At 51.1% G+C, this 16,911-nt stretch overlaps 1 protein-coding gene across 1 annotated transcript; it reads left to right on the top strand.

Annotated features, from left to right (window-relative positions):
- Positions 1-2,221: 2,221 nt before the first annotated feature.
- On the top strand, positions 2,222-14,808 carry Rab11b (RAB11B, member RAS oncogene family). Its single transcript, XM_057772138.1, has 5 exons — positions 2,222-2,377; positions 11,809-12,004; positions 12,636-12,829; positions 13,121-13,201; positions 13,813-14,808. The coding sequence occupies exons 1-5, from the start codon at positions 2,338-2,340 to the stop codon at positions 13,956-13,958; spliced, it is 657 nt and encodes a 218-aa protein (XP_057628121.1). The 5' UTR covers positions 2,222-2,337; the 3' UTR covers positions 13,959-14,808.
- The last annotated feature ends 2,103 nt before the right edge of the window (positions 14,809-16,911 follow it).

Raw genomic sequence — 16,911 nt, 5'->3', positions numbered from 1 at the left:
ATGAACGTACACATGCATATACCACATATGCACAAGAAGAAAGAAAGCAGTATCTATGACTGAGCAGCAGAGTCAAACAGCGGTATCATCGATCATTATCTCTGCTCTGGTTCTTCAAGGTGGTCCAAAGAAGTTAGCACCATCTTGCTGGAAGAGACTGGTCCCCTTTCAAAAGCATCACTTCTGCCCTAGGGTGCAGCCTTGCTTGCATCATAGATACTTGCCCTTATCTAGAGGTGGGAAGGAATCCAAGATGATCAGAGACTTGAAGTCATTGACCTCACTTTGTGCTTTCAGAATCATAAACTAGGTAGACCAGACACCCCTGAGTGATTAATATGCCCCTGCAGTCAAGGAAGAGTCTTTATCCAAAGCAAAGGAGAGACACAAAATGAAGACAGAGATAGCAGGCCTTCATCTTTCTCTTTATTATCCTGAGGGCCTAAGTGAGGAGTTAGCACATCTTAACAAAACGGTTTTGTTTGTTAGGTTTTTCTTTTCTTTCTTTTTATTTAATTTCTATCACAGGTTTTTTCTTTTCTTTTCTTTCTTTTCTTTTCTTTTTTTTTTTAGACAAGTTTTCTCTGTGTGACAGGCCTGGCTGTCCTGGAACTTGCTTTGTCGACCACGCTGCCTGCTCTTACACAGGATCCAGGTTTGATTCCCAGCACTCACATGGTGGATCACAACTGTCTGTAACTCCAGTTTCAGGAATCTGATATTACCCCTGACCTCTGTGGGCACTGCCTGCATATAGTGCATAACATAAACAACACCCACATACATGCAAAATAAATACAATTAAGCTGCATTCTTTTTTCTTACTAGTCTTCCCAGCTTCTGAATATCTGTTAAACAAAGACTTCATAGCACAAAGTGGACTGTAAATTATGTGTGTGTTTAAGGAAACAATCTACAGAATCTTAGGAATACATGAACAGAGGAAGAAAATGAGGTCAGAGAGGTAACTTCTAAGTTACCAGTGTGCAAGAGATTCAGAAGTTCAAAGTTGGCCAGGGTGTAGTGGTAAACATTTTTGTTGTTGTTGTTTTTTTTTTTTTTTTTTGGAGACAAAGTTTCTCTGTAGCTTTAGAGCCTGTCCTGGAACTAGCTCTTGTAGACCAGGCTGGCCTCAAACTCAGAGATCCACCAGCCTCTGCCTCCCGAGTGCTGGGATTAAAGGCGTGCGCCACCACCGCCCATTGTGGTAAACATTTTTTAATCCGTGTGTGTGTGTGTGTGTGTGGCAGAGGTAGGTGGATCTGAGTTCTACACTGCAAGCTCCAGGCAAGCTGGAGCGACACAGTGAGACCTTGAGCTCCAAATAAAACGGGGAAAGTTCAAAGTAATCCATAAATACATAGTAAGTTTGAAGTCAACCAGAGCAACATGAGGTCTTGTCTAAAGAAAGAAAACCTGCCGGGCGGTAGTGGCACACACCTTTCATCCCAGCACTCGGGAAGCCGAGACAGGCAGATCTCTGTGAGTTCGTGGCCAGCTTGGGCTACAGTGCGAGTTCCAGGACAGACTAAAAAAGCTACAGAGAAACCCTGTCTCGAAAAAACAAAACCAACCCCCTCGACCTCCCCACCCCAAAAAAGTAAAAAAAAAAATGTGATCTGATCCACATCACTAATTCCAGTGCAGCCAGGGTTACATAGTGAGACTCTGCCCTAAAAAGAAAGGAAAAGCCATGAGTAATGGTAAAAAGAGACTTAATTTGTCGAGAAGAGGGGCAGATAAAGGAGTATAGGATCCCCATTTGTTTTGAATGTACTGACATAGCTTTAGGTTTAAACAAAGAACTGGGTAACTGTAACCCCCTGATGCACGCACATATACCCGGAAATGGTCATTTTGGGGGCTAGGGTAAGAGGCCAGAGCAGAGGCACTGACCTATGATATCATCAAACGTTAAAGCCCTTCACATCAGCTGGAGGGAGCTCAATTTCCCCTCCCCTACAGGTCGGCTGGAAAGCCGAGTCCGAATCTAGTCCCTCATTGGTTACGCACTCCGTCAATCCGCTTCATTGTTCAAGTCTTCCGCCCCGCCTTTCTACACCTGCTTCTGATAGGCTGCTGAGTCTGTCAATTCGAAAAGGTCCGCATTCCTTCCGCCTTTCTCCAGGAGACCGAGGACTAGAAGGGCGGACCCCAGGAGCGTCCCGCCCCCTGAGCTCGACTCCTAAGTGTGATTGGCTGGCCCGGGTGCCTGTCACCACCACTGTCACCGTTGACTGGCCGTCGGACCGCCGCTCTGCGCGGCGCCGGTTCCGCCCCCGTCGGGTGTTTGTGGTGGGGCTGCGGAGTCGCCGATCCCGCCGGAAGCGCAGGACAATGGGGACCCGGGACGACGAGTACGACTACCTATTCAAAGGTGCGCTGGGTGCAGTACAGACGGGCAAGGGCGCGGTAGCCGCGGGAGGGCCGCCACCGCGCTGCCGGGCGAGATGGCTCAGGGTGGAGCCCGGGGCTTCAGCGGGGCCTGTCCAGGCTAGGGAGGCGGAGGGAGCCGCGGCAAGCCGAGCTCGCCAGGCTTCGGGCCCGAGTGCCCAGCGGTGAGAAGACGGAGGCTCAAAGAGGCCTACGGACCCCGGATGCGCCGGGGCGGGGCCGGGGCCTCGGGGGGTGGAGCCCCGAGTGGTAGGAGAGGCCGTTGGGGCGGGGCTCCTGAGGGGCGGGGCTTCCCTGTGTTTGGAGGGCGGGCTGAGTTGAAAGCAGGGTTACAGATGGGGTTAGGGCAGTTAGAGAAAATTGTGGGCGTGCCCAAGAAGTCTGATTGGTGTGATCCTTCTAGGGCTGGGCCTGGTCTGTTAGGGGTGGGGCTTACCTTGGGGTGGAGCCTAGGTCATGTGCCGGAACCCTAAATTGTGGTGCCTTGGAGTTGGGTGGGACGGTACCAGTGTGTGCAGCACTAGTTCAAACTCTGGGTAAGTGATGGAGATGTAGTTCAGCTGGTAGATAGCTTGCCTAGCGGTAGCATGCACAAAGCCCTGGCATTTATCGCCAGCACCGCAAAAGCCTTGAGTGATGGTGCAGACCTTGGGAGGCCTGCATTTGGGAGGCAAAGGTGGGACAATCAAAAGTGCAGAGGCCAGCCTGGATTACTGGAACCCTTTCTCAAAGAAAAAGACACACGTGGATGACATTGACCCAGTACGCACACTATGCTGAGACTTTACTACAATGATCTCCTTTAATCCTCTTTATGAGTTTATACAGTCCGTATTATCCAGGAAACAGGTCTGTAGCGGTGCACATCTGGAATCCCAGTACTCAGAGTTGGAGGCAAGAGGATCCTTTTCTGTACAAAGCCAACCTGAACCTAGTGAGGTAGCCCAGCAAGTATCGGTGTATGCTGCCAAGCCTGATAACTTGAGTTGAGTCTTGGGGCCTACATGGTGAAGAGTCTGCAAGTTGTCCTCTGTCCCTATGTGTACTCCATGTCACATGAGCCCACAACATACATGCACACAAAATAAATAATGTAATTTGGACGGGTGTGATGGCACACACCTTTAATTCCAGCACTCAGGAGGAAGCTGAAGCAGACAGCTCTGTGAGGTCAAGGCAAGCAAGCTTGGTCTACACAAGTTCCTAAGGGTGGAGCAGGTTTGAGCTCAGGACTCTTTGTGGATTTTTGCCACTTAGCACTGGTGTGAGCTTTGGGGCAAGCCTTGCAGCTTAAACCTGGAACAAACAGGTGTCCAACCTCTCCTCAACACATACACATCCAACCCGCAGGAAGAGTTTTCCTACCTGGTGCACGCGCACCCATGTTCCGGAGGTCTTTTATTTCTCTGGTGAGCGTGTTTAGGGATCTCAGGCATTGTGACTTTTTGGTCCCGTCCTATTCTAGAGTCCCCAACTGTCAGTGGCTGGCTGTGAGAGCTAACTCCTGGGTACGCAAGGGACACACTGTTGTCCTTCTGGGAGTGTAGCCTAGTGCTCAAAGCCAGCCTTGGCATCTTGGGATTGTGGAGGTAGCTGGAGTAGCCATGTGACAAAAGACTTGTAGGGCAAGACAGACTTCTGCAAAGATAAAGTTACCACATAGTACCATGGGCTGACGGTGAGCTTTGTCCAGACGTGAGACTGGTTAGCAGCTGTTAGGCTCTAGGTTTCGTCTAGAGACAGAGGACGGTTTGAAGGGACTTTGGACCAGAGGACCAGAGATTTGAAAGGCTCTTTAGTTACTGGTGGAACATACTCAAGTCCTGCTGTGACAGGGGCCGTCCCCACTCAGCCCACCCTTGAAGAAGCGTCAGGGAGGGCAGGGGATCTTTTCCCTTCAAGTCAGCTCATTCAGCATCTGTGGTCATCCCCGCTTGTTTTCGACCTTCTGTTGTTATAAATAGCCTGGCATTGAATGTGTGCCCAAGTCTTCTCTTTGCCCTGTGGGCTGTTTCCTTGATGTGCATTCCCAGAAGTGCAGTTACTAGGTCAGGGGCGATGGAGCTCCATTGCCATTCCTGTTACTTGTCTCCAGAGCTCACTTCCTGGAAACACCAATCAGCTCCTGCAGCAGCTGGCATGGGGAGTGCCTGCCTGCCCTGCCGCCCTCCCCCACTGGCCTCCTTTCCTGGTCTGGCAGGTGCCTTCTTCAGTTAGTTGTAGTAGCTGCCTAACCACCAAGATCAGCATCCCACCAATGCTCACCTAGGTCTCCACTCCTTATAGCTCATCTGAGGACCCTTTAACCTTTGTCCATTTCATTCAGATTTTCAAGCTCTTAAATTACAAAAGGGAGTGCTAGGGAATTAGAAGGGAAGAGAGCTAGCGGCAGGCAAACTGTATCATCAATCACATCACTTGCTTGCATGGGCCAGGTCCCCCAGAATGTGAATACTCTGCACCTGCCAGTGCCTTCTGAGACCCACAGCCCAGAAGCCATCAAGACAAGGGTGACTTGGTCAGCCTTAGAGAAGTATCTCATATTCAGTGGCAAGAAGATGAGGCCAAGGGTAGTCTAGGCTACATAGTGAAATCTTGTCTCAAGAAAAACAAAACAAAAAAATCTGCAGTTGTACTAGAAGTGTTGGCAAAGACTGATCTTGTATCTATGTGGCGCTCTCTGATGCCTCACCCACCCCCAATTCCCAGTGCTCAACCAACCTTGCCTGTCTCCACCTCCTTATCCTAGGCATTGGTCACCGTTCCTTGACATGGAGAACCACAAGTCTTTGCTTGAGACAGTGACTGTTCACACACACACGTTTTTGGCAGTCCCATCATACATTGGCTCCCTTAACCTTATGGAGAAGGCCAAGAGGTCCTTAGAGTGGGTGGCCACATGCCATTTGTTTTCCTCTATAAATAGTCTCTTCTGCCCCAGGAGTAAGGTTATTTATTTGCACCTAACAATAGATCCTCAAGTTTATTCACCCACCATGTCCTGTCAGCCGCTGACCATTTTCTCAGCTTGCTGGTGGATCCCCAGGGATACTCCTGACTTCTCTTTAGAGGAACGTTAAGTTAGGGGTTCTACACTGGGATCACCTAGGCTCCATCCTTAGACTCTTTTCCCAGAATTCCTAGACAGTTAGTTTTCAAGGAAACAGGTCATGTGAGAAGCCCTGAGACCCTGCTCTTTGAGTTGTGCCCACCCCTGCCCAAGGACATAGAAATGACTCGATTCCAGGGACAGACAGGCTAGCACTAGAACTTACATCCTTCTGCCAAGCACACCAGGCTGGGCACCATGCCTACCAGGCCTGCTATGCAAGTGACTCCCACTAGCCCCGAAGAATAATTGAGGCAAGAATGTATCCCTGTGCCAGTCCCTGGAGCCCGGGATGTTAAGGGCCCACTTCCTAGAGGACACCTTCTTGCCTACACTGAATAGCTGTTCAGTAAGCCTGAACATGAGAGGCTCCAGGGGTGCTACCCTGTCATGGGATAGTTGCAGCGTCCAGGGCTCCTGAGAGGTGCCAGACCTTTGTTTTTGCCAACTGGGCTTGCCTACTCAGCACGCCAAGTAGCATATCCAGGGGGACCATTTCCTGGCCAGCAAGACCACAGACTTCTTTGGAAATGCTGGGGGCTGTGTCCTCAAGGTCTTATTATTTTCCCAAGACAACCGATCACTTGTTTTCTTGACAAAGCCATTTTCATACCCATCATACATGCAGAGGCAGCCGAGTCACCACTCTGGTATATCAGCCACCCTGTGCCAGGGATGTCCTGAGCAGCCTAGCCTTCCTGCTGTTCGCCCGGGCATGATCTGTGACCCTCAACTTTCTCAGTGGGTAACCTTGAACTGGGAATTTGTCTCTGGGTTGAGTATCCCTAACTGCAGTGGGATTATTGACATTGTGTCTTTCCCTGGGGTTGCACTGAGAATTTGCTTAAACCTAGGCTCATGAGGCATTTGGGCACAAGCTTGACCCAAGGTCCAGTCCTGGTCACAGTGCAGCTGCTGTGGCCAAGGGTCCGGAAGGCTGTGCAACAGAGGCAAGGCTGAGAGGACAGAGAGGGTGTGAGAGACCTGAGCAGAGCGGGTTTTCCATGTCGTTCCTGTGGGCGTGAGAATGAGGAGAAAAGTTCTCCTGGCTGTGGCAGCTCCTGTGGGAAGGAAGTGAGATGCTGTGGAGAGTGATTCCTGCCATCCAGCTTGGTCCATGTGGCCCAGGAGCCAGCAGGATTGGGGGGTCCTTGACTCCTTTCTTGTCTCACTTCATCTCTTTCTCTGAACTTAACATGCTTATACTGGTCTCAGGAGGATGCTGAGCCTGTTGTCACATGACTTGTGGACCAGGCCATATGATACTCTTCTTGGAGAGGAGAAGCCTGAACTCCTGAGGAGTCTCACATGCTGTTGGATCTTGAAAACCGAGCAGGAGTTTGTTGGCTCTCCCTGAAGGGTGCCCAGGTAGTAGGCTAAGGTGCACTGGGCTTCACTGCTTCCAGAAGTAGAGCCAGGACTCCTGAGTTGTATGCCAGTGATAACGGAAAAATGGCAGTCCACATGTGAGATTGAGATGGAAGGGAAGGGCCTTGTTCCAGAAATCTGAATTCAGATTCTGCTTAGACAACTTCCCAGACAAGTTGCTCTGGACAGAGGTTGCTTGGTAAATGGAACTGGGAAGTGGGGGCAAGTCTGCAGACAAACACAGGCCTTGACTCCTATTTATAACATTCCTCCTCTGAACCTCAGTTTCCTTTTTTGTAAAATGGGCTGTGTGAAATAGTACATGCTATCTCCACAGCCTCTTTTTGTTCTCCTTGTTGTGGTTTATGGGGTTTTGTTTTTTGCTTGTTTGTTGAAGTTGTTTGCTAATTTTGTAGTTTTGTTTTTGTGGAGATTTTTGTTGTTGTTTTATTTTGAGGTAAGATCTCACTATGTAGCTGGCCTGGGTCCTCTTCCTGAGTGCTAGGATTAAAGGTCTGAGCCACCACACCAGGCTCCTTTTTTAAAAAAAATTAAATATTTATTTATTTATTTATTATGTATACAATATTCTGTTTGTTGTATGTCTGCAGGCCAGAAGAGGGCACCAGACCTCATTACAGATGGTTGTGAGCCACCATGTGCTTGCTGAGAATTGAACTCAGGACCCTTGGAAGAGCAGGCAATGCTCTTAACCTCTGAGCCATCTCTCCAGCCCCTCCTTTTGTTTTTTTAAGGGTCTCATGAAGCCTAGGGTTGCCCCAGACTCACTATGTAGCCACGGATGACCTTAACAACTCTGCCTCCGCCTCCAGGGTAATTCCAGGGCACGGCACTAGGCTTGGCTTTATGCCCACCACACCCAGTTTACTGCGGTGCTGGGGACCAAACCCAGGGCTTTGTGCATAGGCAGACAAGCGCTCTACCAACTGAGCCGCATTGCCACTGCTGTTTGTCCTTGGAAACAGGAACTCAAAATGTAGCTCAAGCTGGCCTTGAATTTGTACTATAGCCCAGGCTGCCCTTAAATTCATGGTTCTCCTTCTGCAGCCCCCTGAGTCCTGGAATTATAGGTATGTACCACTGTGCTTGCCTGAGTCTTACGACTCTCGGGTCTAAAGCAGTCAGCCGAGAAGGTGAAATGGGTTGGGCTCCCTGTTTTTGCCTCATCTTCACCTGTGCCCTGAGGGGGCTGACCTGGGCATTTTCCCAGGGTGATCCAGGCACGTCTGGGGTCATATGAGGTAGATGGTGTTTGTTGATTCATTCCACAGACATTTTGTTGGCACTTACCGTGTGCCAGGCCCTGTGCCAGGCCCGAGGATCCAGCAAGGAACAAGGCTGTCCAGGAGTCATGCTTATGGGGCAGACTAGCCCCAGGAAAAGGCACGCGTGAACCCAACACGTGCGGGTGGCACGAGCTGTGAAGGAGAGCTAGAACAGAGAATGGGGAGGGTCGGGAAAGTAGGATTGTAATAGGTGTGGGGAGGATCTTCTTGGCATCCAAGGGGCTCACAAAGAGGTGAGGTGGGGGCCAGAGAAAGAATGGTTCTGTGTAAAGGTTCTGAGGCAGGACTGTGCCTGGTGTGTTGGGGCAGAGCAAGGAGCCCATGAAGCCGGCTGCAGCATGTCAGATACTGAGGAAGGGAAGTAAAGACGCTTCAAGGCGTGTAGTGCCATGTCTCGTGGCCCCAGGGAGGACCTGGGCTTTGATTCTTAGGGACTTAGGAGTCATCATTCCAAGTCTCTGTCCTGGGCAGACAGTGTAGTGCTAGTGCTCACAGGTGATTTCTTGTGGCTGTGAGGAGTACAAGCTTTTGGCTGGGACCCCAAGAAAAGACTGATACTGTGAGATGGTGGCCTGGCCTTGGAAGGTGGTAATGAGCAGACATCTACAAACACACCATACACTCAGACACACACACACACGCTTTGTCCAGCAATTGAATTCATATAGACAAGTACACATACAGGACTAAGGATGTAGCTCAATTGGTAGAGCATTTACCTAGAATTCATGAGACCATGGGTTCCATCCCCAACATCACATACACCAGTGTGAATTCCTACACTTGGAAGGAAGACATAGGACAATCTAAGTATTTCTCAGCTACGTAGTGAATTGGAAGCCAGCCTCAGCTGCCTGAGACCCTATCTCAAAAGAAATGAAACATATATATATATACCCTAAAGTATGAGAGGAAGAAAGGACTGAAGATGATTTTAAATTGTTGATCTGAGTATCTTCCAAGTTGACTGAATTATTGACTAAGCTAGGAAGGTGGGGATGGTTACCCAGTGAGATGACCAGGACACTGTATTCTGTTGTGCTGACTTGAAGTGCTGGGGTTCTGTCTGGGGATATAAAGGGGAGGGCACAACAGCCTCTAGGCAGTATTTGCAGCCAGAAGCCTGGAGAGGGTCACCTGGGGATCCGGTCCTGTGCTCCCTCGTATTTTCAGGTAGAAGGAAAGCCTGCAGCAGTTGTAAGATGGGGAGGCAGTGTGGGGTCAGTGATGCACAGGAAGGAACAGTGTAGGAGCAGGCCTCCCTGAGCTGCTGCATGGGCCAAGGCACTGAGACCTACACTCTTCCTTGTAGCCACTGGGAGGTCATGGGGGTGGGGGCTGAGTCCCTCCTGAGGGCTCCTCCCATGGTGTGCTCCTCACCCTGCTCCACAGGGCCAGTGAGCTCAGCCTCAGGGTTGTACATCCCTACCCACACCATGGGGTCCTGATCCCAAGGTGGATGCCCCTCCTACTCCCCAGACCCTGGATAACTATGTTGTTCAGTTTGGGGCCTACGGGGTCCAGGAGAAGTGGAGGCAGAGACAGAAGTATAGATAGAACTTTCTAGGAGTTAGGTGTACAGAAAGGAGAAAATCAGGGCATTACCTAGAGTAGTAAGGCGTCAAGAGAGCGTACTCTTAGCCTGGCCTCTTAGTAAACTAATCCACCACTTAGGAGGCAGGGACAGGAAGGTCGAAAGTTAGAGATGAGGAGGCTGAGAACCTGTCCCGCTGCCCTCTTATCTTCCCTCCACCCCCACAAAAATATTTTCAGGAGAGAGAAATCAGAGCATGTAAGCTGAGCCCCTCGGTGTGGTTGTAGGGAGGGGAAAGGTGCTACATGTTGGGGCCTGGGTTCCTCCTGAGAGCTCTCCCCAGTACTTACCTTTCAGCCACTCAGGATGGCCAATGAGCTCAGGCTCAGTCTGTGGTACAACTATGCCTGTCTCTCCTTGGCTGGGATCCTGATCGTGGGTGAATACCCTTCCAGTTCCCTGGATGACCACACCTGCCGCCCCCATGGCTCTCCTGGTAGGCCCACCCTCAGCTACAGGGTCCCACATCTCTGCCTTCAGGGGCCACAAGATTTCTGGCTAAGGTATCTGGTTAGACACCCACTACCTATTCCATCTGCATTGTATTCATGTGAGCACAGCACATGTAGGTACAGAACCGTGAGCATGTGCATGGTGGATCCTGGGTCTAAGGACAGCCTGCCCAGAGCTAGGCCCCACCCCAGAGCTGCAGCCCCTGGATGCAGTATTTTCCCAGCCAGGTTAGGGCTCACTTTACAGCCTGGCACCGGTCAGTTCCACTGCATAGTCCTTGTCTGTTGTCATGCCCTGTGTCATGGGGAGCTTTCACCTGCAACATTTCATCTCCGAGCTATATTGTCCCGATAGCCATTCTGGAATAGATTTCTGTTTTGTCTTTGTTGTTTTGAGACAATGTCTTATGTAGCCCAGGCTTGCTTCAAATTTGTCATGTAACCAAGACTGACCTTGAATTTTTTTGTTGTTGGGAGCAGGGCATAACTTTTTTGAGACAGGGTTTTACTGTGCAGCTTTGAATGGCCTGGCACTTGATATGTAGACAAGGCTGGCTTCCCTTGAGTGTTGGGATTAAAGGCATGTGCTGTCATGATCTTGGATCTCTGATCTTCCTGAGTGCTGGGATAACAGGCATGTACCACCATGCCCAGTTTATGCAGTGCTGGAGATTAAACCCATGGTAGGCAGACGCTCTGCCACCTGAGCTGCAGCACTGGTTTGCATTGTAGTGATTGGCTCCCACTTCAAAAGGAGTAACACACAGGGCTAGATAGAGACCTTTTCTCCCTGTCATGTTACATGGCCAGCGTTTAGTAAGAAGGAAGTCGTACACCCTGACATCTGTACCTACTAAAGATGTGACAGTGATGGGGCCGCCTAGGAGCACCGAGTACAGTAATCCTCACCTCAGGCAGGAATGGTGGCCAGCCCTGTGTAGTCTGCAGCCAGAACACATGTTCCTGCTGCTCATGAGACAGGCGGACAAGGGTTTGTTTATCTGAAGCAGCTGGGGAAGCTTGGACAAGGGGAGGAGTATTGTTTCCTATCTCTTCCAACACCAGACAGACAGACTGTAATAGGTATTAACCCTGCCGAATGCTGACCGTCCCGTGCCCAGAACAAAGGCACAGTGACGATGGCAAATGCTCTGCTGTGCCCCTGGGTACTGTGCTGGCCAGGTCCTGACTCTGGGTACTCCCATTCTCGCCTTGCAAATAGCCGACTGCCTTCCGTTCACACACGTCCCCAGAGAGGGTAAGGGTCACTCAGCTCTAGAGCTTTCTATGGCCATTCTTGACTACTCAGCTATCAGGCTCTGGGTTGGTGAGTCTAGGCCATCCTCTGTGCAGCATGGCCTGGGGATGTCCCTATCTCCTAACTGGGAAAGCCTTTCTCTGAGGACAAGAGACAGGCAAAGGTGTCTGTGCTGACTGTTTCTGAAGCTTCCATTTCCTGTGTGTTACCAGGGTGTCTGGGGGTGGCAGAAACCAGGGAGCTACCATGTAGGTTTTGTGGGTGGATGTGGGAAACATTGGGTGCCCCAGATCCTCACCTCTCCTCCCTCTCGCCCTGCCCCCAAGTGGTGCTTATTGGGGACTCAGGAGTGGGCAAGAGCAACCTGCTGTCACGCTTCACCAGAAACGAGTTCAACCTAGAGAGCAAGAGCACCATCGGCGTGGAGTTCGCCACTCGCAGCATTCAGGTGGACGGCAAGACCATCAAGGCTCAGATCTGGGATACTGCTGGCCAGGAGCGCTACCGTGCCATTACCTCTGCGTGAGTTTAGCCAGAGTTAAGACATGGAGATAGCAGGGGTGTGTGGCCTATGACATGGGACCTTGGTAAGGGTATGTAGAGGCTGGACTGGAGTGTGGAGACCTAGATCAAGAAACAGAAGGGTACCCCGAGAGCTGTGGGACCCACAGGCAGACCAGCACCCAGCCAGGGGCATAACCTGGCACTGAGGTTTTTACTGGGTAGACTGAGAGTCTGGCTTAGGCCCTCCATTCTAGTCCAACCCTGCCCAGGCAGCCTACCTGCTTTCCTGTCCTGACGTCATCATCTCCTAGCCCCCAATTGCCGACCACCTAGCCTGCCTCTTATGCACCCTTAGCCCCTGGCTGTCCCGTCTCCTCATTTGCTATGCTTTGCATTCCCTTTGGTCCTTCATCTCCACGGGATGCAAATGGTCTGTCTGTACAGGGGGCATTGGCACTTCCACACAGCTGCTATATACTCTCCTTCTGTTGATGGCCTTGGAGTGTCTTCTAGCCTTGAGCCCCAAAACCTTCTCAGCCTCTCCCACTTGTGTAGGACCTCCTTCAAAGATGTGAAGGCCACTGTCCCCCAGGGTTCCCATGAGGCATGCTGCCCTGCAGGCCAAGATTCATGCTGCACCACTCTACAGGTACTACCGCGGTGCTGTGGGCGCACTGCTGGTATATGACATTGCCAAGCACTTGACGTATGAGAATGTGGAGCGCTGGCTGAAGGAGCTGCGGGATCATGCGGACAGCAACATCGTCATCATGCTGGTGGGCAACAAGAGTGATCTGCGCCACCTTCGGGCTGTGCCTACTGACGAGGCCCGTGCCTTTGCAGGTGAGCTTGTGGTGGACATGCCAGTCGGTGAGACTGTGCTCTGGAAACCAAACTGATGGATTCAGAGAATTGTCTACAAGTCGGGTACCCACCTCCTCCAGTGTCAAGGTTCATGGTCATAGTGCCTTTGATCAGCCTTTGTCCCTGAGCAGTTAAGTTAACCTCTCGGCCCCGCCCACTAGCAGCAGTTCTTCTTATATGGTTTAGGCAGGTGGGAGGTATAGTCCTAGAAAGGGGTGTGGGGAGGAGGCTGTGGGAGCCAGATCCAGGAGACAATTTTCTCTTTTCCAGAAAAGAACAACTTGTCTTTCATTGAAACCTCAGCCTTGGATTCCACCAATGTAGAGGAAGCATTCAAGAACATCCTCACAGGTGGGCCCTGTGTCTGCGTGGGTATAAGGACAGTACCCAGTGTGCAGGTGCACTGTAAACCCAGTTCAGACCTTCCATGCCCCACAGAGTCCAGACATATCTAGCCCTTGCTGGCACATGGACACAGAGGTCCTCACCCGAGTCCCTGTGTTAGACCCTTCTGGGGCTTCTGGGGAAGGAAGGAACAAGCAGCCTGGGCTAGCTAGGACCAGTTCTGTGACTTGCCCCTGCCCACTTGGCTATGCCAGAGAACCTCCAGGAGCCCAGCCCCCAACACTGTTTTATGGTGATATGGTAGAGTCCTTCACAGCATGGTAGGAATTGTCTTTGTTTCCTGTTGCTGTGATAAAATACTCCAAGGTACTTGAAAAAGCTGATCCCGTTATCACAATCAGAAGAGCTGCTACTCAGCTCCCTTTCTTCATTGGACACAGTCGAGCATCCCCCTCGATGGTCCTGCCTTTGTCAGTTAAGTCATCAAGAGCCTCCTATATAGGCATGTACAGAGGCGCTTCTCCCAGGTAATTCTGTCAGGTTGAGGATCAGGGAGCATCCAGCCTGTGTCTTACAGCGAGGGACACACCGTGCTCACTACATCCTCCCTGTTGCAGAGATCTACCGCATTGTGTCGCAGAAGCAAATTGCCGACCGTGCGGCCCATGATGAGTCCCCTGGCAACAACGTGGTGGACATCAGTGTGCCACCCACCACCGATGGACAGAAACCCAGTAAGCTACAGTGCTGCCAGAACCTGTGACCACCCTGCGCTCCACCCAGCGTGCGTGCACGTCCTCGGTCCTTGGCCAGCCCCTCCAGTGTCCTCCCGGCCCCTCCCTTGTCCCTGTAGGACAGGCTGCTCCCACCCTCCTCCTGCCAGCCCACTGGCCCAAGAGGAGCAGGAGTCAAGTGGCCTCTCCTGTCCTGCCTGCTTGAGAGAAGCTAGAAGTCCCTTGCTTATGTACTGCTCTTCGGTATTGTGGGCATCTTGACAGGGTGGGAGGTTGGTAGGATGGACAGGGCTTTCCAGAGGTGAGGAAGATGAGTGGAAAGAGCCGGCTTCTCCTGTTTTCCGTGACAGACTCCAGGGATCACCTCCTTCCCTCTCTGGCCAGTTGACCCAGCTGGCCCTGCATCCCCACCCCAAACCCTCTCTAAGCTGATACCCGAAGAGCCAGGCATCAGGGGCTGGGCAGGTGGACACTCTGGGCTCTGCCTCCTGCCTACACCACCATAGCCAGCGCCAGCACGGCCTCCAGCATTCCCAGGCCTGCGCACTCCTGCTCCTGCCTGTAGATTTATGCTGGGAGAAGACCCCCACCCCCGCCCTCTCCATCTTCCTCTGCACGCAGCGCTCTCCCCTGCCCGTTCCCCCTTCTCTGTCTCGTCTACCTGTCTGGTCAGGAACCTGTCTGCAAGTGAAGCAATATCTCCGTGTTTTGTATATACAACTGCTCTTGTAGCCTTTGGTTTTTGTTATTGTAGAGAAACACAGATTCTTTATACACTTTGTAAAATTTCCGCAAACCCCAGCTCTCGAACTCTTATTCTCCCTGTAGCCCTGCACTGTTGCCCGTTACTAAAATGTATAAGCCAACTTCTGTACAGAAACCTGCCACTCAGCCTCTGTCTTCTTTCTCTTCACCAGGTGTTGCACCTGAGCTGGGGCCCCTTTCCCGGTCCCCAATGGTAGGTTGGTTAGTCGAGTCCCCGCTGAAAGCAGTGGGTAGGCCTGCTGAACTTGCATACTAGGCTATAAGATGAGGATCCTGGGCCCCAAGGAGGGGAAGGTGAGTCCTGTGCAAATGGCTCCTATAGTATGGAGGAAGGAAACACTGGCGACCTAAAGTGGCAGCCTTAGTTTAGAATAGTTGAGGGAGAAATACCTGTCTCCCCCAAATAGCTTTATCTAGGATTGCCAGGTGTGAGGGCGCCCCCTGATGTGGATGAGAGGCGTGAGCATGCCATGGCTTGCCATTTCCTCCTACAGCCAACAATTGCCTCTCATCTGGGGTCCTCTCAAAGGTTTGCCTGGTAACTGTGGGTGATATCAGGTTCCCTCCCCACGTGGCTCTCTACTCAGAACTGACACTTGATGGGGCGGTGGAAGACGCTAATGACTTACAAAATGAGAGGCTCTTGATTTTCATTGCTTCTTCCCAGGACCCATTTCCCTTGTCCCTGTGCCCCAAGCCTACATAGTAACAAGATGAGACCTTCTCCACCCCTGGAGGAAACCTTACAATCCGAGTGCAGCCAGCTGTTCTAGAAGCCCTAGTCTCTGGATGAAGAGAACCTGGGGGCACCTTCCCTCTTGATTCTAGATGAATGTAGCCTCCTTGCCGGGGGTAAGGGGTCACAGACACATCTCTCTCATCTAAGCTGGTCACAGTGGCTCACACTTGGGAGGTGTGGTAGCCGGAGATCCTGTTCAAGGTCAGCCTCAGCTACAGGAGATCCTGTCCAAGAAAGAAAAAAAGGAAAATCCAAAGAGCTCAAGGAAGTTGGGGTCAAAAGCCAGAAGACAACCTGTGCCAAAGCCACTGGTGTGAGGTGGAGGTTTTAGCAGAAACAAACGGGAGGTGGCACAGGTCTAAGTAAGGCCCTGCTCACAGTGACTGGCAATGGGGCTGGCTGACTTACCTTAGGTTTCACCGTGGCAGGACAGGTTAGGTGTGATGGGTGGGGACCAAGGTAAAGCCAAAGGCACTGGGAGAGCGTAAACAGTGATCCCTGGAACCCAGTCAGTGAAAGAACCAACTTACAAAGTCCTCTGATCTCCACAACACATAGCTGTATTTTTACCAAAATAATCAAAATTAGTCATTGGGCTGGGTAGATGGCTCTGGGTGAAGGTGCCACAGAGTATAGATCTCAGCACTCAGTAGATCCCAGAACCCACTTAAAGCTGGAGTCACCAATGCAACCCTTCAGGGAAATGAGAGGCAGAGACAGGAGTTCATGGGCCAGCTTCTTCAGGGGTAAAACAAAGACACCCTGTCTCAAACTATGTGGAAAGTGAGGGCTGCCTCAAAAAGGCCTTCGATCTTAGTCCTTAGGAGGATTTCTCTATCTGCACACAAATCACCCATGTGCAGTGTACATATACACAAATGTGCGTGCATGCACCCGTATGCAGTACGCACACACAAATGTACCGACATGCAGTGTACACACGGACATTAACACACTATTGTTGGTTGCAGGAAGTAGAGAAATCAAGGTAGAACTGGACCGGAAACTTCCTGCGTGGCTTTCATAGTGCCAGAAGTTACGTAGGCTGCTAGGGGAGAACTATCACTGATAGCCCCGTCTACGGACGCTGCATGCAGGACAGAGTAGTACCAAGATCAGCACATGAGAGACAAAAGCCTTGCCCACATACAACAAACGGAACACCTCAAGAAGCAAGAGGATCTCTGTGAATATGAGGTCAGCCTGGTCTACGTAGCAAGTTCTAGGACAGCTAGGACTACATAGAAAAAAAATAAAAATATAAAGCCCAAGATATAAAATTGTGGGGAAGCAGGTACAGCACGAAGAATCCTGAGCCTGTGGCATAGCACTCCGAGCAGATGTTTCTGCTCAGCTTACTAGCCTACTCATTCTCAGGAGTGTTTTCTCTGTTTTTTGAACATTTATTATGTGTGTGCATGTTTTGCCACATGTATGTCTATTTACCACATGTGTGCAGGTTGCACAAAAGCCAGAAG

This window comes from Chionomys nivalis, chromosome 6 (genome assembly GCF_950005125.1).
Source record: "Chionomys nivalis chromosome 6, mChiNiv1.1, whole genome shotgun sequence".
NCBI classification, from domain to species: domain Eukaryota; kingdom Metazoa; phylum Chordata; class Mammalia; order Rodentia; family Cricetidae; genus Chionomys; species Chionomys nivalis.
The sequence above is the reverse complement of the archived record's forward strand: the minus strand, read 5'-3'. Positions and strand labels throughout refer to the sequence as shown.